General features: G+C 44.2%; 1 protein-coding gene across 3 annotated transcripts in view; it reads right to left on the bottom strand.

The window, feature by feature from the left end:
- Nucleotides 1–22,835, bottom strand: part of NELL1 (neural EGFL like 1) — an 885,423-nt gene that overhangs the window by 667,078 nt on the left and 195,510 nt on the right. For all 3 annotated transcript variants that reach the window (XM_034645600.1, XM_034645601.1, XM_034645602.1), the window contains exons 8-11: nucleotides 21,068–21,202; nucleotides 20,009–20,111; nucleotides 11,548–11,621; nucleotides 5,974–6,073 (exon numbers count right to left, since the gene is read on the bottom strand). In XM_034645600.1, the coding sequence (XP_034501491.1) occupies nucleotides 5,974–6,073; nucleotides 11,548–11,621; nucleotides 20,009–20,111; nucleotides 21,068–21,202 (412 nt within the window). The remainder of the gene's footprint in view (nucleotides 1–5,973; nucleotides 6,074–11,547; nucleotides 11,622–20,008; nucleotides 20,112–21,067; nucleotides 21,203–22,835) is intronic.

Here is a 22,835-nt window from a genome sequence, read left to right as displayed (position 1 = left end):
AAAAAGAAAATGCCGTGAACAGCATAACCATGCTCAGTTATCAACATGCTTGCAGAAATGACTGATGTGGAGTATCAGGTTACAAGGAGACCTTGTGATGGAGAGGAACAAGGTGCTTCAAGAATTTATCATAGACGAGGGTCCTGATACAAGATCTGAAGCAATATGAAGGCTGAGTGAGGCTGACTGGACGAAGGGTAGGAGTTCCATATACACAAAGCAGCATGCGCCCCTATCATGTTCAAGGAAATTAATGAAGCAACAGAAATGCTGAGGTCACACTTTGAAGTTGGGACTAAGGACTCCCCTAGTGGTCCTGTATCTAGGGTTCTGCTGTCGGTGGAAGACCGTAAAGCTAACACCTTGCTGTCTTTAAAGCCATTGGCCTCGCTGCATATAATAACCCTACATATTATGAGACACACACACACACAGCCACTCTTCAGATCCAACTCCACGCCCTTTAGAATGATAGCAAACCCATCCCTCCATTCTGCTTCATCTCTGGCTTCTACAGCCAGTAATGGACAAGCATGTTTATGATTCACTACTGGCACTTCCACAACAACGAATGAGTAGGCCACTAGCCTTGGGCAAGATTTGATTTCTTTAAGCAGCTGAAGTTTGATTTCACAGAGAGCACCCTTTCTTGCCCTCAATCTGCTACCCCTAATGTGTCCTCCTGCAGGTCAGGCAAGTTGCCTCTGAAATGATGTACCCGGACAATCAAAAAATGCACTCCTAACTCAAATCCTAGAAAGCCAGCAGCTCTCACATCACTTCTGCTTGCCCAACCTTGGAAGTTACATAGGAACTAAGGTATACTAAGTACAGTATATTCCACTTCCCTCATTGGTATGGAGATAACTCCACCCATGGACTTCCTAGGAGGGATATGGCCCAAAGATCGTTTATGAAAACTGAACATCAACACGTACTCCACAACCAACATACATACCATAGAAGCCTGGGCCCATGGGTGTGAGAACATTCCTCTACCTCCTTGTCGACAAGGGTTAAGCCAATAGGATGAGCCTGGAAGAGACTGAGCTCTAGGCTCTCCCACGTTCTAGCTTAGAAAGCAATCCATTTCTTCTACAGTAGTCTAAACTTATGGGTCTTCCTGTCCAAAGCAGCCTGACCTTAGTTTCAGATCTTTTCTCGGGGACAATGAGCCTCCTTCCAGAAGCTCCATGGGCCCTGATACACTGCAGGACTTTCAGGGCCACTGACATCGGACATCCGGAGACTGTACTCATCTTCAAATGCCCTCTGTTCCCAGCCTCAGCAATTAAGCATGGAACCCCGTCTTTCCAGTCCCCGTCAGCCCATGCCTGCAGGGAGGCTGGTCACATTCCATCTCTCAGTATGCACAAGACCTGCCCCAGCTGCTAACTGCCAGTTCCCCTATTTAGGCACTAGATAATAGACTCATTAAGCGCCTCTTTCCCAGGCCTCTTTTCATCTCAAATACCCTGAAAATCCTCTAAAACCATTTCAATTACAAATTCTGATGGAGACTAGAATGATGAGGAAGACCAGGGGAAAAAAATCATATGATGCCAAGAGTCTTAGGAGGATTTAATTGAAGGGCATAAAATCTTAAATAGAACAAATAATCTCAACTCATTTCAGTCCAGGCCAGACGACAAGGCAAGTGAGCATGAATTAAAATTACAGATAAACACACTGGGAACAGATGTTGGCAAGAACTTTTTTCCCCAACACCCTAAGTCTTAAACATGCAGCGAAAACCCTCCAAAGTCATTGGCGACATTGAAGCTACAATTAGAGTCAATTATGAGAGGAATAAAACCCCGAGGAGTGTGTCAAGAATTCTGGAATGGGCCAAATGATTGGTGTGTTTTCCCGGAGCAATTTGGAGGATGCGCGGTTAAGACTGGTGGCTTTTTGCCCCCCTTTAACGGAGCCCACTGACGATTCATGAGCAATCTTTTTCTTCTGAGGCTACATTCACACTTTAATTACTTCCTCCTAAGCAGGAGCAGAGATATCACTCCGGTGCCCCCTCCCCATTTTCCATCTCACGGCCTCACACCTTAAGTGGTCAGGCTCGTACGACAGCCATTGCCTCAACATGACGAAGGTAAGTGAATTGCATGCTGTCGGCACAAACTGTCCTGAAGCAGCAGAGAGACTGCAGTGGTGATTATGACTGTTCTGGGCGTTACTGGTGGTAATGGATACCTTGGGCCCCAGCAATTGCAGAATGGCCTCCTCCTGCCAACGTCCACCATTTTGATTCTTTTGGCTTACGTCTCCCCTAACTGTCCCACAATCCCTTCCTTAGGGACATCCTGGCTGCACCAATTGCCCTATGGATTTAACCACCGGTTCACCTGATTACCTTCATTTTTCTTCAAAGGGCAGAGGAATTAGAGCATTTGGCATGACCCAAGATTCAAAGACGCAAAGTGCCCAAGCCCCTAGTCTGGATATCAGTTGTGTTGCTACAGTGAATACCGTAAGTCCATCAGAGTCTGTTATTCTCAACTCTAGGGTTCGGGTTTAATTCCCACAAAAAGAAAAACTCAGTATAAATCTTCATCTCTCTCCTTGATTAGTCATGGGGGGAGGGGGAGGCAGTGACAAATTGTGTAACCGTAAAAGAAAATGGGCATGACTCAATAAAAAATAGTTTCAGAATCAAGGCAACAAGTTATACCTTGACCAGTTATAACTCAGCAAAATGGGTTCAAAATCATTTCGTATACGAAATACACAGAGCAACAACATAGCTAGTACTAAAAATTATTTCCTTCCAAGTCACAGACAGGACAGTGACAGAATTATTCCATGTGGTCAGAATGTATCTCCATCTACCTCATCTCCTATATTTGAAGAATTCATAAAATATAATCATTGAAACAAATGTTAAAAAAAAAAAAAGTTAGAGCACTTTACACATATTATATAGCCAGCCAACTGGGGCAGAAAGCAAAAAGCCCTTTCTGTGCTTTCTTCAATTCCCAGTCGAAACCTCTCAGGTAGGGCGGCTCAACGGAGTCCTAATGAAAACAAACCCCAGAAAACTTCCAATTCTGAAGAAGGCTGTGATGCAGACTTCTAAGGAATGATAAGCTCTCATGGGGTGATTTCCCTCAGACTAATGACCTGACATTCTCAGTAAGACAGAGAGAGATGATAAATATGCTAATTAAAGGCCCTTCATGCAGGTATTGAGAAAGGCTGTAGCCACTTCAGTTTCTGTAATCAATAACAGCAGGGTGACAGCAGCCACACAGCAGAAATCACACCACTGTGCTCATCCCTGAAATACGCATCTCAGGTCATCAGAAGCCTGCCTCTCTGCTCACTTACTGCCTGCCAGTCAGTACACAATCTCAATCCACAAAGCAAATGGTCCAGCCTCTCCATATGCAGGCTAAAAATTACTTTACATAGAAATTGAGTGTTTGTCACCTTTTCATTACTTTCTGTTTCAGAGAAGAGAAAGGGGGTGGGGGGGGAGAATTGAGTAATAGGCCTTCGAAAAGGCCCATTGGGCTTTCCACATCTTGTCAGGACAGAAATGAACCAACCCCCTCCTCTTCATGCAAGACGCAGAAAACGTGAACATAGAGGAAAAGGTAAAAGACAACTAGAAGTCCAAGGGGAAAAGTATTTCCCACAATGTTATGAAAGACTATTATGCTACTTCTGAAGATCCTCCTGGGAAACAGTTGGAATTAGGAGATCTGGAGTAAAAGTGATGGAGAGCACAGTTTGAGACAATACACCCTGGAGCTCACCTGAGTTGCCCTTTTGTCAATCGTCATAGAAGTTTTGCATTTTCACAATAAAGAGACTAACCCACCACACAGAAAATAATGTGTCTTTCCCTTTCTGATTGTCTGCTGTGCAGGGCAAGCGCCAGCTTGTGGACAAGGGGGCTGGAAGTTCTGGGCTCTGCTCTGCTTTGGGTCAACAGAAGGGATGGTAACAACACTAAATGGTGCTGAAAAGGGCCCTTGTCTATAGTAACGCTTTCTCCATTCCCGTGTCTGAACCCTGAGTTGGGAGTCAACCAGAGAACCCTAAGAGAATCCATATACCTGAATGGTTTCATTCAACCCATTCCCCCAGGAGAAGGCCCCCCTCACCATATCTATTCCGAAGACACTGTCTTGTTCCTGTCAAAATGCAGAGCTGTCAAAGAGAATAAATAACCCTCTCAGACACAGACACCTCCAAAGAACTATCAGCAACCCCCTCCCAACAAAGCTGGTAGTTTCCTGCCGAAGAAGGAATCAGGAGGAAGAGGAAAACCCTCAATTTCACAAATTGGTCCTCGCTATAATCTAATCTAGGAAGTTTTATTCCTGCCTCCCACTTTTCCCTCAAAATTGTGTCAAGGTTTGCTAAAAGACACCGGGTTGCAGCAGTGGGACCCTGAATGAATCTATTTTTCAATGAGAGCCCCATCTCTCACCGTCTTCAGTGGTGAAGACGTACACACGTTCTGGAGTAGTATTAGCAGAAGCAGTGACACCAGGTCTATTGTAAACTGGGTCTGAGCAATGAAATTCCTCTTGTGTTTCTGTGGGATAACCAATGATTCTGCTCTAATGACACTATAAATCAGGAAGGATTTACATAACCTGAGTCTCACTTGGCACCTCCACAAATAGCAAGTGATAGATTTTGCATTAAATTATAAGACCTGCCTTACCACCCTATCAGTTACTAATAAATGTATCCCTCTGAAAATTCCAGTCAATCTTTAAGTGTTTCTACACCATCTCAGGTGCCAATATGCGTGTAGCCAAAAGGCAGACGAATCAGGGAAGACATTCTGACGGCATGGTAGCCACTCCTGGCTCTCCATATACTAAGTTGTCCTAGGAATTTTTACCAAAAGCTAGCTTTCTCATGACCGAGCAGAGAAACCACTCCATGATAAAACATAGACCATCTCTATATATAAGAAGATGCTAGAGAAGGGGGTCAACAAATTATGGGCCGGTACCTGTTCTTGTAAATAAAATTGTATTCTAACCACCACACCCACTTATTTACCTATTGTGACAGTTACTTTTGCAAAACAGCGGAGCTGAGTCACTGCAACAGAAACCTTCGGGCCCACAAAGCTGAAAACTATTTACTTTGTGGCCCTTGACAGAAAATATCTGCCATCTCTTGTGCTAGAGAAAAGATAAAGTGAAATATGGAGTAACCGGAGCTAAATCACTACGCACTGGAACCTTTAAGGGGGAGCCGGAGAGGACCCAACTCTGTAAGTATTTGAGAATCTGGAAAAGGATGTGTGCTGGGTGTAGCGACTACAACACAGAGTTGAGTTTGACTCGATTTATTCTATAAGAGTTTGAGTCAATTTTAGGTTATCCCGACCCACCTAATTCTACCAGGGTGAGTCCTTTCAAAGAGGAAAGATGATCTGATCCAGGGTTTGAAGACGACAAAATCTGGGAAAGAAGAAAAGGCCAGGAAAAGGAAGCAAAACAATTTCTGCCAAAGAATGAATCAGCAGTTAGGTGTTACTTAGCTAAAGCACTTTTTTTCCTTGCATGAAGTAAAAAAAATGCATGGAATTCTCTGAATAAAGATTCACTATAGGGCTCTATCAGTCAGATATAGGAACTGGTCCACAGAAAGAGCTAAACAGTATGCTTACCAATGCCACTCATGAGAAAAATCTAATAATGATGATGGTTATAATAACCATTCCCGCAGGCACTAGCATTCTTCTTATAGGAACTGTCACTTATTGAGCATTTATCACATGCTAGGCATGAGACTAGGTACTTATATATTATCCCATTTAGCCCTCCCAGCAGGCCTGTGAAGTAGGCTATTATTACCCTCAGTTTACAAGTGACGCGACGATGGCTGAGAAAGGTAACTAGGATATGCAAGTTTCGAAGTATGCATGAAACCCTCATGTGCCCCCACCCTCGTCCCACGCACAGCCCCACCACCAAGCCCCCTTACCTCTACAGACACTGCAGCACTGATTCTCCGGGAGAATGTGGTCCTTTTCTGAGCAGTTCAGAGGAGGGCACGCTTCTGTAATTTTTACTAACACTCCACCCTGGAAGCCAAATCATTGGGAAACAAAAAAAGGTTCGTATTTTTTAGTTGATGATACAAAATATATAAGGCTCATCATTATTAACAGCCTGCAGTGATAACAAGCTTCAATAATTAACAGTACTTCCCAGGAATTCCCCAATAATGACAAAGTCGCAAATGAAACTGATGAGACTCCTGGCACAGAAAGCATCCTTTTCTATGTCTAAACAGCCTCAGGTTCAACCAGTAATTTTTTTTTTAAAGATTTTATTTATTTATTCGACAGAGATAGAAACAGCCAGCGAGAGAGGGAACACAAGCAGGGGGAGTGGGAGAGGAAGAAGCAGGCCCACAGCAGAGGAGCCTGATGTGGGGCTCGATCCCATAACGCCGGGATCACGCCCTGAGCCGAAGGCAGACGCTTAACCGCTGTGCCACCCAGGCGCCCCTCAACCAGTAATTTTTGAGTAAGTTCTATGCAGCAGAAGGTCACTAACGGTGGTATGCCGCTACGAGAACAACGGGCTGTTGGATGGGGAGCCCTAACTTGTAGGGTTTGTGGATTTCCGTGTGAATACCCCAATGATGACCGATTTTGAATTCCCAACATGGTATCACTGACCACAGAGTCGGGAAGTTATGTACAATGAGCGCTCATGAGCTTTTATGAGTCAGCGTTAGCACTCCTGGATCACACGCACCACGAACCCAAAGCTACGGACCACATCTTCCTTTTGCTTGCTGAGTTCCTAGATGGAGTGTGGGAAGAAAAAACAATCTCAACTAAAACCCTAGAACAGTATGGTAAGTGCTAAAAAATGTTCTACAGTTCAGGTACGATAATGTGTCCTAAAGAATGCTGCTGCCCAGGTAGGGAGAAGGGACAAAGATGATGCCACATTTGAATAATGGAGTAAGGAAGAAGAGACCTTCCTGGCAGACAAAACAGGCAAGAGCCAAGGTATCCAAGTAGGAATGCACTGAATGAGGGTTAGAGGAGCACTAGATTTTTCGCTGTAGGTAAATAAAATTGCTTACAATAAAACTTTAAATATTCACCTGGTGAATCTTTATGACCTCATTCACCAAAGGCCTTCCTCAGTGACATCGCTAGCATCTGTATTTAATTGTACTCTGAATTCTAAAAATTAGTCCATTAATTACTATTTTTTAAAAAAGGGGGTTTGAGAGTATTTTACCTAAGTTATAAAGTTTTCTCTCCTATTCCTAAGAAGCTGTTTACGTCAACTAAGAATGAAGCTTGAGAAAAGGAGTCCCACTTAAGGTGAAAAGGTACTTCTCAACATAGGTGGGGAGAGAGGATGGAGCTGGACATCCAGGAGGGACAGGGGAGATAGAGAGTTTCCCATTTCTGAGACACTATCTTTCCTGAGGACCAAGGGACAAGAACTCCCACTTCATCAAGCACATCCATTTCTAATTACGAACATCAACAATTATGAACATACCAATTTGATTTCTAACTATCATCATTTGGATAATTTGCACCATGGCTTCCTCTCCTTTCTCATTATTCTCAGCCTGACAGTCCTGCCTCTAACATTCCTTGTAGTGCCTTTTTGTCCTCCTCACTCTTGGTTTCTTGATCTGATCCAAGTTATCCAAATCTCTTGCTTTTCCGCTATCTTTAAAGTGGCCCTAAGATCAGAGAACACAGCCTGCTACGCATGCTCAGTCTCCTTCACAGCTCACCCCTCAATGTTCCCTTCTCACCCCTCAATCCAGGCCACATTGGGGGGTACCAGGCCTCAAGAGTTGGCACTGGTCCTAAGCCACTGTGCCTACCGGTTGTACCTTAGTTCCTGCAACAGGGACTCAAACCAACCATTACAAACCAACAGACATTCAGAACCTTACTATCTATAGTATAAGCCTTAATGCACAGGAAAACACAACGCTCACTTGCCATTAATGCCTCTACTTTTATCTTCTAACATCAATGTATTTTATTTTCTACTGCCTCCTTACATAAATAAGAGTGATGGACACTGTCAGATCCCTTTTAGGAGTTCTGTGTGCCCATCCCCCAGCTTCTGAATGCTTTGCTGCTAATGGCTTATCCTTGCCACCCTCAGATGGCATTCCTTGGACACTGGATCCACTCAGCCATGCAGGGAACAGAGACAGTTACCCACAAGTTCTCCATCCCCACTGCCATAACCCAAAGCCAGGGACTGATGGGCATGGGAGGCTCTCTGCCTCAAGGGGAGCCCGCAGCTGGGGTGTCATTTACACTCCAACACCCCTCCTGGAATCAATGTGAGGCCTTTCACCCAAAATCCCACCCTTGCTGGTTCCTTGCCTTTCCCCATCCTGCATCCTCCACACCCTTACTGGTTGCTTCTGAGAGGGCTACTTTAATCAATCATTCATATTAAAATCCTTAATGCAGGGTCTGCTTTTAGGAGAACCCACACCAAGACAGTAAGATACATTTCATTCTTGCTGCCAAAAATAAAACTGTTCAAGATGATCTCTAGATGGTGAGATTCTGGAGTGATTTCCCTTTTCTTCCTTGTACTTCTTCCTCCATACTCAAAATTTCGGCATTTGGAGTACGATTTGCTTTTGTTCAAAGAAATATTTCAAATGCTATGAAGACTTTTCTTTAAAAAATCATCACTCACAAAAGTTTTTTTTTTATGAAAAGGGCTTGCCTTGACTGCTGATTAAATGAGACAATTCTAATCAACCTTTAACATATTTAATGAGCACGATCATAATTCCAAATGTTCCAATAGAGACAAACCCCTTTGCATGATTTTGAAAATAATATGAACTGTGATTACAGTAGCATAAGTGCCTCTATACACATTTAGTCCAGCCACATAATTAGGCACAAAACCTTTTTTAACTTTATTTTCAAAACTATTTCTGTAAGAAGTACCTGACAATTAACATTTTTAAATCCTCCTGATTATAGTATGTTATTTTCTGACCCCTAGAACTCTGTGTTGGTGGAAAAATATAATTCTTCCGCTCTTTCTCATTTAGAGTGACAGTCTCCATGTCATTGCTCAAATAGAAACACTTTCAAGTTCGTTATTAATCACTGTGCTTCAACCTGAATTTCTAATTACTTAAAAACTCACATTAAGTCAAAAAACTGTTGCTAAAGAAATGTTGCAGGGCAGCAATAATTGAACAAAATCGAGCAAGACTACTAGAAGGGTTTATTCATCTTAGTTTAAAAGAAAACAGTCTATTAACTTCTAAAAACACTAGATGAAATTATTTGAAACAAGGGTTTGTTTCTTGTCTGATTGTGTTGCTGAAGCTTTAAAATGATCTTAGGAAAATGGAAATGAATGGATATCTAGGCAGCCTTCTGTCAAAAGGGTATCTGCATTTGAACCACAGAAGACCAAGATTTATTTATTTGCTCAGTCCTCCCAAAGACAGTACTTACACGGTACCAGTGTAGATGCCTAGGACTCATTACAGACAACAGGTGCCACTGGGCATTAGGGCTTCACTCTTGAGAACGGTTGCTGGGAAGAGACTAGAGGTCCTGGCATGCTATGCCCATTACCTCCTCGCCCTGCTGACACCATCCATGTATCCCAAGGCTCCTCCATGGCCTGTTATAAATACTACCCCTTTATCAAAAGAATCAGTGAGCCATAGCCTGAACAACCTGGTCTTCTCACACAGACCGAAAATGATCATTCAATTTAGAGGGGCTTCTGAATCTGCCCCTCAAAAATTCTGAAATGAGAATTATTTCCAAATAAGTCTAACACCATCAGAAATGGCAGAAGAGAGGCTGAGAGAGCCGCCTGTAAAGCCAGACCACACAGGTTCAGATCCCAGCTGGCTCACTTACTAGCTATGTGACTGATCTTCTGTGCCTCGATTTTCTCATCTGCAAAATGGGAATGATCATAGCACGCACCTGATAGGGTAATGATGAGGTTTACAGGAGAAAATAAGTTTAAAATGTTTCAAATAGTGTCCAGAAAAATACTAAAAGCTCGAGAAATGATAATTATTGTCAAGGACTCTTCTCTGCATGCAAAGTAATCATTTAGTAAAGAACTATAGCAATGAATTCATGACTTTTTAAAAGATGAAATCATTCGCATACACATACATACACACATATAGGCACACACATACCACTGCCACACCACCCCGCCCTCTGCCATAGACTATGGAGTTCCTATGCACAGCATCGGCTGATGTAGAAAGACCACTGCCCCTCCAAGCCCCCCAGACTGTCTGCAGCAATAGAATCTCTGCCATTCCCAGTGGCAAGCCAAGAAAGGGAGGATGGGAAATACAACAGGGAAGTCCAAGGAAGTTAACCCCCTGGGGGGAAACTGTGGCCCCTCGGAGACAGGAAAAAGCTAGGAGCCTTTCCTCTACCCACCCCCCTCAACCAAGGCCCCAGTAAAGAACTGGATTCAATCTTTTTCAGAGCGTCGCCAGGTCTCTACGCACCTCGTTCTCCTCAATCTTGAAAATAGATTCCTTCTTTTCCTCAGGGATGTGATGAAAAGTAAATGAAATGGTACAGTTACAAGCACTTACGGGGATGGGCTATTCTGAGGCACAGTGGTTCCTGTCAGCCTCTCTGGAGATGCCCCACAAACCAGCTGCGCTTCCTCGTAGGACTTGGGCTGCCCCTTAACGCACCACCTGGTATGCGTGCCCCTTCCCCCACTCCGTCTCTCACTCTTGCGCTCCTAGGATGGCACCCCACCCAAGTCAGTGCACGGCTAGCTCCCACACTTTGTTCGAACAGCACCTCTGCAGAAAGGCCTTCCCAGACCACCCACACCCACCCAAAAGCTCTCTCTCTCTTCAGCCTGCTTTTTTTTTTTTTAAATAGGATTTGGCATTATAGTGTATTTGGTATAGAATAAATATATTGTATTTATTTTATAATCTGCCTCCCCCTCTAGACTGCAAATTCTACAAAAACAAGGGCTTTGCTGTGTTCACCGTTACACGCCCAGAATCTAGTACCACGCTGGTACGTAGCAGCTGAACAAGGTGTGTTAGCTGAACGGTTACTGAAGATCTCGGCTGCTACACTTCGTATTCCAAGGACTGGATGGGCGGGGCAGTCAGGAGACAGGCATTTTCTCACCATCTATAAGACACTCGGGAGTAGAAATGGTACCACCCAGAGCTGGCATCACAAACTGATTTCCCCAAAATCAACTCAGAACCTTTTTCCAGGGCCACCTACCAAGCTCCCTGACTCCTAGTAACTGCTGGCTCCCTTCACCTTCTCACATCCTTCAATAGCTTTCCCAAGGCTGCTTGATCCACGGCTGACCACAAGCTAGCAGCACAATGACAGTGGGTGGGACCTTCCCGTCCTAGATGGCAGCCCACCGCAGAGTCCTTCCCCTCAGGGACCCACTCTGGCCACCATGCTCCACTCCAGATCCCTAGCAAAGCCCATCCATCTATCTGGTAATTCCCCTCCCAAGGCATGGGGATCATAAGATGGAAACTTACTCTGCATTCCCGGCAGCTCTTAGTTAAAATCCGCTGGCCTTCTGCAAGGACTTTGCCTCCATAGATACATTTTGCTGTAACAAAAAGTGAAAAACAGGTCAGTCATGCTATGCAACTAACTGACCTCACAAGTGCCATTTAGCTTCAGTGAAATCTAAGCCATAGGAATCTCTTTACAGGGCTCCGGGCTGGCTCAGTCAGTGGAGCACACAACTCTTGATCTCAGGTCATCAGTTCGAGCCCCACACTGGGTGTGAAGCCAGGTGTGGGGCTAAAACAATACAGGAATACCTTTGTCTGGAGTAAGACATGGGGATAGTGTAAGGACAAGTGTCGGGTCCCTGTCAAATGGTCGTCTTCACTACGTTTGCCATGAGTCTGTCACACTGAGGATATACAGCTATTTCAATGTCACCGCTGCTAGAGGAACTAGAAAATGAATAGATGTGGTCAGAAGTTAAAACAAGGAAGCGGCAGTGGTCATCTCCACAGAGTACAACAGCAGTACCTTTGATTCTTACACTTCAGTCATTAAATGAACAGGTAGGTAAAGGGACTTCAATGTTCATTCATCAGAACCTCAGCCACGATACAGAAGGGCACCATTTTTTTCTCTTGTGACCATGGGAAATGAATGCCCTTATACTCCATGTTCCTAGTAAGTTCAAAAAGCATTGAGAAATACAAACCAAACCAGTAAAACACTTACCAATGCGCTAGAGAGACGGTCTTTGGAAAGCTGAGCTTAGCAGGCTAATAGGGAGACAGGCCTTGTAGAAGAGGAAAAAGCATAAATGGAACTCCCACCATTCAATTTAGATTCCACTGGGACTCAGTCCTCCACTCAACTTGCTGACTCACTTTTAAACGAGTGCAGATGTGTTACTTTGATCTGACCCTAAGGTGTCTGCAGCCACATTAACAGAAACAGGGAAGCAAAGGCCTGATTCCTCCCTCCCCTGCACAGATGAGGCTCCTTCTACCCTGGTCTTCAGGAGACGCAGAAGTGAAGACAGGTACTCTAAGGCATCTTTAGCACTATGTGTCTTCTGAAAGCCACCTTAGCTCTTAGTCTCTGTTTCTGCATCTGTTAAAACAGGTTAATTTGGTAGTTTTCTAGCTCTACAATCTTCCAACTCTCGTGGAACGTTCAAGTATACACAGATCTCAGCAATCAACTTGTCCAACACCTCCCGTTAGCCACAGGAAGAGGAAAGCCCAGAGATTTGTTATACTTAACATCATGACCCCGTAGCGGATGCTGTGACGTGCTACCCAGATCCCCCTCGATGGCCAAAGGACTCATCCCTGCAGCTACTGGGGAAACTGACGACCACCAGCTCAGCTGAACAGTGATCTAGGACTTGCCCTTGGTTGAAAAGAGCCACCTCATCCAAGGTCAAACGGTCCTCCTAGAACAGCCCACATACAACGAGTGGTTGGTAAAGATAGGGCAAAGTCCTCACCGCTTGCCCCAACGAAGGGTGACTCTGAAAGGTCATTTCAGCTTCAGAACTCCCTAGAGGAATGACTGAAGTGTTTTTTGTAACTGTATTGCAGTTCAACCTCTGTATCTGCCCAATTCTGCTTCCTTCAGGATCTCTCTCTACCCCAGAAGTGATTCTGACAGATCCTTCCTAATAAAGGACCAGCAAATCTCCATTTCAGAGTCTGCTTCCTATTGGAACCGGACCTGCAACAACTCACGCCTAACTTGAATCTGTTTCATTCTAGTATCTCCCTTCATGAATGGCACCATTACCTACCCCAGCATCCATACCCTACCACCTAGGGTCCTTTTAACCTCTCCTTCTCACTCAACCCCACATCCAATCAGTATCCAAATCACAACAATGCTCCCTCCTTAAATTTCTCAAATCAACCTACTTTTGTCTATTCCCCACCACCTGCAACTATCTTCATTCCCTCCTCTTTAGTACTCCAGAACCTCCTATCATGTCTCCCTTGCTCTGGTCTCAACCTTATTCAGTTCTTCCCCATACAATAGACATATTGTGTTTATTACAAACATGAGGCCATGCTTTAAAATCATTATGGGTCCCTAATCCCCTCAGAATATAGAACAAATTCCTTAATTCAGCAAACAAAGCCATTCAAGTAGCTCTTCCTTCTCTCTCAAGCTTCACAGCTTATCAATTCCTCTGCATTTATTCCCCAAACCCCCAAACATTTAACCTCCACTAATACCCTAGCCACGCCTCCTCCTTTGCGTCTAGGATCTGCACATACCATCATCCTCTTCAAGAAGAGGCAGCCTCATCCGCTTTCCCCTGACAACCCCCCATTCCCTATACCCATCAGTTTCAACGTAAGCGTGACTTCCAGCAAAAAGCTGATCGTGACTTCCAGCACCGGGGAACTGCCCTCACTTGGTGCTTCCACAGTACTCTGGATCTAGCTCTAACACCTCACATTTTCTCTCAGTTGCCCAGTTCATCATACATCTCTCCTAACTGTAACCTCCATGCGGACAGGGTCTAGGTCTATTTCATCATCTCATCTCCAGCCGCAGGATCAGTGCCCCTCTAGGATTAATAACAGTAACTAATTTTAGAATTAATGTGCCTGTACTTGGTAGTGAAAACCAGTCAAAAGTTCTGATTCCCAAATAAGAGTTCTTTCTGCTATTTAATGTGGTTTCAAACATTAAAAGCAGATATCAAGAGTATCAGAAAAAAAAAAAACAGAAAATAGAGAATTTTCTAGATCAACCCCTCCTCCCTTCCTTTAAAAAGTTATCCATGACCATCGTGTATGCCTCAATTTTCTTGATCAATCAGTTGACCGTGACTCATTGGTCCTAATGATGATGCAGATTCCCGTATCTACCCACAGCGGGGAGACCGCACTTCCTCCAAGGGCCTGGAATTCCTGCCCAATCAAGTCCCACACTCCCAAACACAGCTGCCGCCAACTTGGCAAGACAGTTTATTCCAGAATGACAGTTCTGCTAAATGCACTGCTGTCAGATCTGCCATCTGCTTCTTGGCCCAGGCTGGGAAGCAAAGAAATAGACTTTTTTTCCTCATGTTGCCCCTTGTCCCCCACAGAATGGTATGAGCCCACTTGCTACCCTGTTTTAAGACATTTGCCTGATTCCTCTCCTCTGATAGCAATTCTAGGAGGAGTCTGTCTGCAGAGAGCAATGTCTTACTGTTTATATTCAGGCCACACACAGGGAAACATCCCTCAAATGCACCGGTCCTGTGTAAAAATTAAATGTCTAGTAAACTTTACGTCCTCACATAGCAGGGTGCTTTGGGGGCTACGAATGACATCAACATCATGCTGCATGCCTCGGCCATTGGCACTGCTGCAGGATATATACATGATGACAGTATCAACTCGCCACGAAATGATCTGAGCACAGCTTTCACCATCACCACTGTAGGTCACAAGAACATCCCCTGCTTTCTCGTGTTCATCCCCATTTCTCTGACTGTACCCCTCCTCTTCTGTCACTGCCCTCCATACACCTGACATCAATCCTCATTATCCCACCTCTTGATCTATAGCCAAAAGGCTCACTTTTGCTGTCTGAGGACATTCAAGCATAAGGTGAGTCAGGCTCCGGTGCCTTTGGCTGGGGCATCTGGGACTCCGTTCCAACAGCTTTCAGTAGGAGTACAAATGTAAATGGATACCTGAAGCCTTTCATATCACATTGGGGACATGCAAACTAGAATATTTCACAGTGTACGACCGTGAAATTGAAACCTGGCAACAACACACACTTCTCTGTGATGTCAGAAACAAATGTACTGACGATTTAGAGAAATAGTTATTCAACTGCATCTTTTTTCCACCCACAGACACAGGGCCCTTCCAATTTGGACCTCATTTCTCCAATGCCATGACTGGACACTTTCGCCATCTGGGTGCACGCTGAATAAACAACTGACAGGTGGGACTGGGCACCCCTGTCAGATCGGGACATTAGGTTGCTCTGTCTTTATTTAGTATGCGTACCCTACACACACTCCAGCCACCCTGCGGCCATCAGTGGGTTAGAATATCACCATCAGCACTCCGTACTGCACTTTAAAGGAGACGGGAAGATCAGGAAGGCTAACACCCAGGAATCCTCCCTGCCCCAGTGAGTTCATTCACTGATCTGGCTCCAGATACCACCTCTCTGAGCAAATGCCCACATCACGCTGGCTGTCCCCCCAGCACCTCCAACTCACAGATGCCCAACAGAATGTATCGCGCCTTGCACTATGTCCTCCACCCGTCTCAGTTCTGTTAATCACAGTAGGAGTCTCCTACAGGCTCTTGTTCAAAACCTGGCAACTTCTCCCTCACAGACGCTCCACCCCAATGTATCTGCCTCATACAAAAAATATCATGGAGTACCTACTGTGTGCCAGGCCTTCAGGCCATCACTCACATCCATCCCCTCTTTTCATCTCCCCAGGTGGGGGGGGGGGGGGCCGGCAGGCCTCATCACCTCTACCTGGAATATGCCTGAATCCCATACCCAGCCACCCTGCCTCCGGCTCTCCTGATGCAGTGGCCTTAGTCAAACACTTTGATTATGTCCCAACCCTTCCCTCGAACCTTGCTTTTGACTACCAAAGGCAATGCAATGTCTGTGTCCTTGGTTTCTGCACATAGGATTCTGTCAGGTGTGTTCTCACCTACCTTGATGACATGGCAAACTCCTATTTATTTGATAACACCCTGCTCAGCTGTTACTTACTCTGTGAAGTTTTCCTAACACACACATGGTTCTCATGGAATTAATCGCTCCCATCTCTATACTACGTCCGCTCTTTGCACGGTGTGCGTGGGTGCGGGGGGGAGACCGCAGTGCGGAGGAGATGGGTTAAGAGCATCAGCTCTGGAGCCAGAGACCACCTGGGTGTTACTTCGGCCCCATCAAGGCTGAGAGACCTTGGATAAGTGGCCTCTCTGTGCTTCAAGTTCTCACCCATAAAATGGGGAAAACAGTGGGGACTGAGCCGGGCGGGCGGGGGGGGGGGGGGGGGGGTCACTGGAAAGGCTCAACACAGTGCCTGACATAGAACAAATGATCCACACATGCACACTGCTATACCCAGAGGGAAGGACAGTGCTGGGACAGGAACCTCAGTATGAATGGCTGCATGAATTCAAAGGAACAGGATTGTCCTCGCCCACCCCACACCCACCTTTGCAGATTGCTACCTACTTCCCGCCTACTGAACCCCTGTTATCAAATAGAATATCTCCTTTCCCTCTACCACCTCTTCTCCTTTGCAAGTGTTGTGTGGCACAGAAGATTCCCCCTCCATCATCCTCTCTCCCCTCCCCACCCTTGATGGTAGTTCTCAAGTCTGTTTACCGAAAGAAAAGCCTGCAGGGCACCGCTGTTCAGAGATTCTGATTTAGTAGGTCAGAGTGGGGCCCTGGGAATAAACTCCTGGACCATCATGTCCACAAGTGAGGCATCTAGAACACTCTCCTGAGTTTTTCCTGATGCCTCCAAAACAGAGAGAAGAACTTCATAGTATCAGGATCTGAGACCTCCATGACGAAAGCTACGTTGTTCTTAGAGACCTCATGAGTGTCTGGGCCTTTTGCTCAAAACAGAGGGACAAAGCACTTTTTCCAAGCAATGAACTAAGACATGAACACTCAAACCAAATTCTTTCCTATTTCCAAAGAGATACCCCCATCTTTACGTGCTGCAGCTCCTGAGGCCATGACAAGTGCATGAACACTAAATCAGCCAACAGAACCATTTGTTTTTCTCAGAGTTTCCAGAATACTGCTCCCCCCAAACCCAAACAGAGGTGTAAGAAATTTCATCCAAAAGGGGCAACCAAAGGAAATCCCCATCCTTTCTCTGATATGAAGGTATTTGAAACTTCTAGAAATTCTACCTACTAGTAGTGTTGGAACTCTGCTTTATTAATCCTGGTTCTTCTCCGCTCCACTCCACTGTTCAACCCACCACAGTCATCTTCCAGAAGGCTAGAAATGGTTAGCTTGGTTCCACTTCCTCCAGGGAGCACCCCAGGCCTACTACCAATATCCTGCTAATCTCTCCAGCACTGTCCCACAAGCCATCCGTCTATGTCCTGATAGCGTCTTATCCATGTGCCTAATGTGACTGCACGGAGAATCCTAGACACTGTAAATCACCTAACTTGAAAGTGAGCCCTCTGCAGCAGAGAGAGCCCATTTATCACCACCCCAGGCACCAGCACTCAGGAACCGCCTAATGCACGTTTCCGTTAAAAACTATGAAGAAATGAAAACCCTTGAAGCCAGAAGTTCTTAACCTTTGAAATTTCCAGAGATGCCTTATAGCATTTCTTTTTGGTTTACCTTTTTTTAACTAGTGTTTATTTTTATTTCCATTTTGTTAAACTTACAAGCATATCAAACCACCAATCAGAGCTGCTGAGAAAATTAGTACTGCCTAGCTAAACTGCTATGAATTCCAAACAAAAGCAAAAGCAAAACAAAACAAAAAGATGTTTTAGTTAGCTGTATATCAGCATGTTGGTAAAACCGTGTAACTTTCTAAAATATTTTTCAAAACTTAAAACTCTCAAATGAATTGGAATTAAAAAAAAAGTGACTACCCCCAACACTTCTACTGAGGGGACAATGGGACATACAACCAGGGCCTTGAAAATGGCAGTGTTTTGGCCACTGATGCTACTCTGGAGAGCAGTATCTTAAGAAAATGTAAAATACAAAGTGTGTCTTTTATACAAAGCACATTACTGAAGAGTAATTTATAATAGTGAAAAGTGGGAAAATTGGGGAATAGTTAAATAAGTTATGCAAGCAAGAGCCAAACAATGAAGCATCATGAAGATCATTAAAATGAAGTTTATACAACTGGGCGGTGGACTGAAGGAGGGCACGTGATGCAATGAGGACTGGGTGTTCTAGAAGACTGAGGAATCACTGAACTCTACCTCTGAAACTAACACTACACTATGTTAAGTAATTGAATTTAAATAAAATTTTTTTAAAAAGCTTATACAGTGTTCTTTAAAGCACAGGAATATACTTAAGTGATAATAGTAAGTCAATGGGGGCACCTGACTGGCTCAGTTGGTAGGGCATGAAACTTGATCTTAGGGTCATGAGTTCAAGCCCCATGTTGGGCACAGAGTCCATATACATATGTAGGAGTCAATGAAGTAGGATAAACATTATCTGCACAATAAGATCTCAACTTCACACAAAATAGAATTTAAAAAATGAAGGGCACCTGGGTGGCTCAGTCGTTGGGCATCTGCCTTTGGCTCAGGGCGTGATCCCAGCATTCTGAGATCGAGCCCCACGTCAGGCTCATCCTCTGGGAGCCTGCTTCTTCCTCTCCCACTCCCCCTGCTTGTGTTCCCCCTCTCACTGGCTGTCTGTCAAATAAATAAATAAAATATTAAAAAAAAAAAAAGAATTTAAAAAATGAAATCCACTGAAATTTCAAGAGTGACTGTTTCCAAGTGGTGGTTTTTAGGAGAGATTTTTTCCATCATCTTTACTCCTCTGAGTTCAAATGTTTTGAAGACCCAGTGACATTGATATTTTTGGTGGAGAAATGACCCTGAATGAGGACATGTTTCTAACCCAGACTCTTGCTACAGAAGACCCTACAGTTTGATGAAAAGACGATGGGCTTTGCAGTCAGGCAGCACTAGTTTCCTAGCTCACCGCGGTCACTTACTAGGTCTGTGACCTTGGTAAGTTAACTTCCCTAAGCTCCCTCTAAGACAGGGATAATAATCCCCACCCGAAAGGACTGCAGGGAGCAGTCAGTAAGCGAACATAAGTGCAGTACCAACATAGTAACTGGCACATACCAAGCATTCTTAATGATTAATGACAGCTTTTGCTCTTACGGCTGGTCTCCAGGCTCACTGCACTATTTCAGATAAAATTTTTTGCAAAACAGAGTAAGAATATTTAAATCCTGTAGCTTGGACAAGCCAACTCTGAAGGCAGTCGTGTCAGTATCGTAACTGAAGCTCATCTCGAAATTCCTAACAAAGGCCTTTGAGTAACAGGAAATCTGGCCAAGACCTCAGAAACCCTAAATACAGAATCTGGGCCTTAAACTTCATCATTCAGAAGGGTAGGGATCAAAGCACACGGAGCTTTGCAGTTGTGACCTCATGGATCAACACAACCCATTACACCAGGTGTTTGACCCTAGACAAGTAGTTGATCCCTGTGAACACCAGTTGCTTCTACAGAGAATGGGAAGAATAGTAATTAGAGTTGATACGAGTTTTTTTTTAATAGCCTATGTAAAGTATCTGTACATCACAGGTGATTAAAAAATAGAAGTTTTCTTGCCATACATTTAAGATCAACTTCTGGTACTTCATGTCATCAATATTCATCAGCTGGGGCCTGAACGGGGGGGGGGGGGGGGGGCTTCAAAACCCACAGGGCCCCCCCNGGGCCACTCCAACCCTCAGTCAGTACTTACGTCGGCAGACCTTACAGCACTGGCCCGCAATGTGCACGGGAAGGGAGTCTGGGGAGCAACTGAGAGGGGGACAGGACATCCTTCGACATTCGACAGCGCCACTCTGAAGAAGGAAGGACAGGGAAAGGAATCTCAGAAGTGCCCTTGGAAATTTCCCGTTGTGGCAAAAGCTCACTTCTCATCCCAGAAACCTCATCAGGCAAAGAGAAGCAATGTGAGGAATTCCCAGTCTACTCCAGGATCACAAATGAAGTGTCTTCTCCAGCCCAAATGAACCTGTGCCACCTCAGTTGCTTTTCTGATATACATCACTGGCTTCATTCCACCTGCCCATGTGGGCTAAGTAGATTAGGCAGAAAACAAAAGCCTATTTTTACAAGAACATAAATTACACCTTTCGCAAACCCTGTCAATCATTATCAAGGCTCTAACAATCTATTTTGTATTTTCCCCAAACAAAGGCATTCTTCAGATATTAATCAAATAATTTCAATGGCATAGAGTTCACATACTAATTTTGGGGGTGCTCTTGAATTCTCTGAGACAGATGGAGTATACAAACAATGGATACCCTGGAAGTCGGGGTGAGGGTAGGGGGGAGAGCAAGCCTTGCGAGTCTCTGAAACAGATGACAGATACCTTGTAAACTGTAATAAAAACATCTAGAAACTAATTAACTAATTATACCCCCTTTTAAAATGTATTCTAGTAGTGAAAAGTTGTGAATGAAGCTAACCATTAGGATGCTTAAGAATCACAAGAGTCCCGTCCTCCATCTGATACTCTCAATCCTCAAACTCCAAAAAGTAAGTTTGTTAGTAACAACGTTAGGTCATATTAATGTGTGTTGTCAAATAGAAGCTGATTTTTATTTCCAAGTATTTACAGATGAAATGACACTTCTAGGTTCCCCTCACAATTGCTCAGGTTGCTGGGCAGAAATTTTGAGAAAGATCAGAAGGACTTCCTGAAATCAGCATTGTATATTGCAAGACCAGATTATACAGTAAGTAGTAAAAATGCCCCCTTACAACTATGTTTATTTACAAAAAGGCTTACTTTGCAAGTGCAGTTCCGGCAGTGATCCCCGTCAACCCAGGAGTCTTGATCTCTATAGAGAAGTCCACTCACTTGACAGGTCTTCTCGCAGTGACAGTTTTCCAACTGACTAAGTCTCGTCTCTGCATAGTTTAACTGCAAATAAGAGTTACTAGGTGTAATTACTTTCATTCAGTTGCATAGTCCTAACAATGCTAACAGCAACAAGGTGGGGGGGCAATCCAAGGAGGAGGAGGAAAAAAAAATGCTCAGAGCAGCTGACTCATTCTTAGCCAGATTTTAAAAAAAAAAACAAAGGTGGAATCAATCTAAGCTGAAGACATATTGGCTCCTATGGTCTAATGAGCACCAAATGAGACATTAAACTGTATCTCAGGGACCTCATGGGTGTATATAAACACGTGTGCTTCCAGCTCAAGCCCACACAGAAACACTCATAATGAATGCGTTCTCAAGGACTCATTACAATGTTTACAGGAGATCTAATCAGCAACTCCGATGCACTAACATTTATCTCCCACCATTCTCTCCGTGTTTGCACACTAACCAGAGTGTCACAGTTTTCAGGCTGGGAAGTCACTGCCTCCTTTCTTCTGAAAAATTCCTGGAAGCTGGGGCCAGGAAAAGGGAAATGCATACAAGGATCTAGTTTCTCCCCTACTCAGGATCCCCCAGAATGAATGCCCCAGGAATCCACCTTGGTATTCAAAGGTGAGGAGAGGCAACCAAACCCTTAGGTAAGATCAGGATTTTGGAGAGAAGTTTTTTTTCATTTTCCTAAGTCACCGAGCTATTATCAGTAATCATGGAACCTTAGCATCTCTGACTTGAAAAGGGTTATAAAGTTTAAATGTTGTAACAAGTAAGCCCTTCCAGTGATTCACCAGCCTCTCTTTGCAGGTCTACAGTGGCAGAACGCTACCTTTAAAAACTTTTTTTTTGGTTAGCTCTGGATGTTTGAAACCTCTTTCTTGGTATAAGCTGTGAAATCTCTCCCCACTCATCCTATTTGACCTAGTTTTGCCTTATAAACCATCCTAAGCAATCTACTCTCTTCAAACATCTGGCGTTAGCCTGTCTTCACACCTGCTCTGGGCCACACTCAGCACCACCAGGTTCACTGAACAGCTCTCATGATAGGAGTCCACTCCTCTCCTGATCACTTTCCATGCAGCTACTGCACTTGCCTTCAAACATATGGTGCAAAAAAAATTCAGCTTTGACAGAATCTCACACATACTCAAGTGTAACTCAATCCAATAGCTGTATTACCATTTTCTCCTTTTCTTTAGAGACTGCCGTGACTGAAAAACAAATACTACTTTATAAAAGTCCAAGGAGTTTCTATTTTCCTTCTCAACCATACTTACACCTACGTGTCTTCAATATTTTCCCCACATAGATCAAGCCAATCTCTGATCCAAGTAAGACTATTTCAAGCCAATATTTTAGATATAATGGTTGAATATGGGTTGAGGACTCCCAACTTCTTTGTCTAACTATGGTTCCATTCCATACATGTTCCTCTCAATTACTCCTACCAGCACTGCCGAGCGCCATTCTCTAAAAATGAAATCCACGTGCAATTCCAAACTTGGCTTTTGTCATTTATTTCATCTCTTCCTGCAAAAGTTTAGACTCTCTCAAGAAGAACAGTTCCCCATCTGCCTTTTGTGGGCAGTACCAATGGGCAGGGAAAGAAGCAAATAGGATGCTAGACAAACCATATGCACCATCATCAGCCCCCCAAAAATTCAGAGTTAACTAT

This window comes from Ailuropoda melanoleuca, chromosome 16, assembly GCF_002007445.2.
Source record: "Ailuropoda melanoleuca isolate Jingjing chromosome 16, ASM200744v2, whole genome shotgun sequence".
In the NCBI taxonomy this organism is placed as follows: domain Eukaryota; kingdom Metazoa; phylum Chordata; class Mammalia; order Carnivora; family Ursidae; genus Ailuropoda; species Ailuropoda melanoleuca.
This window is presented reverse-complemented; position numbering and strand designations above follow the sequence as displayed.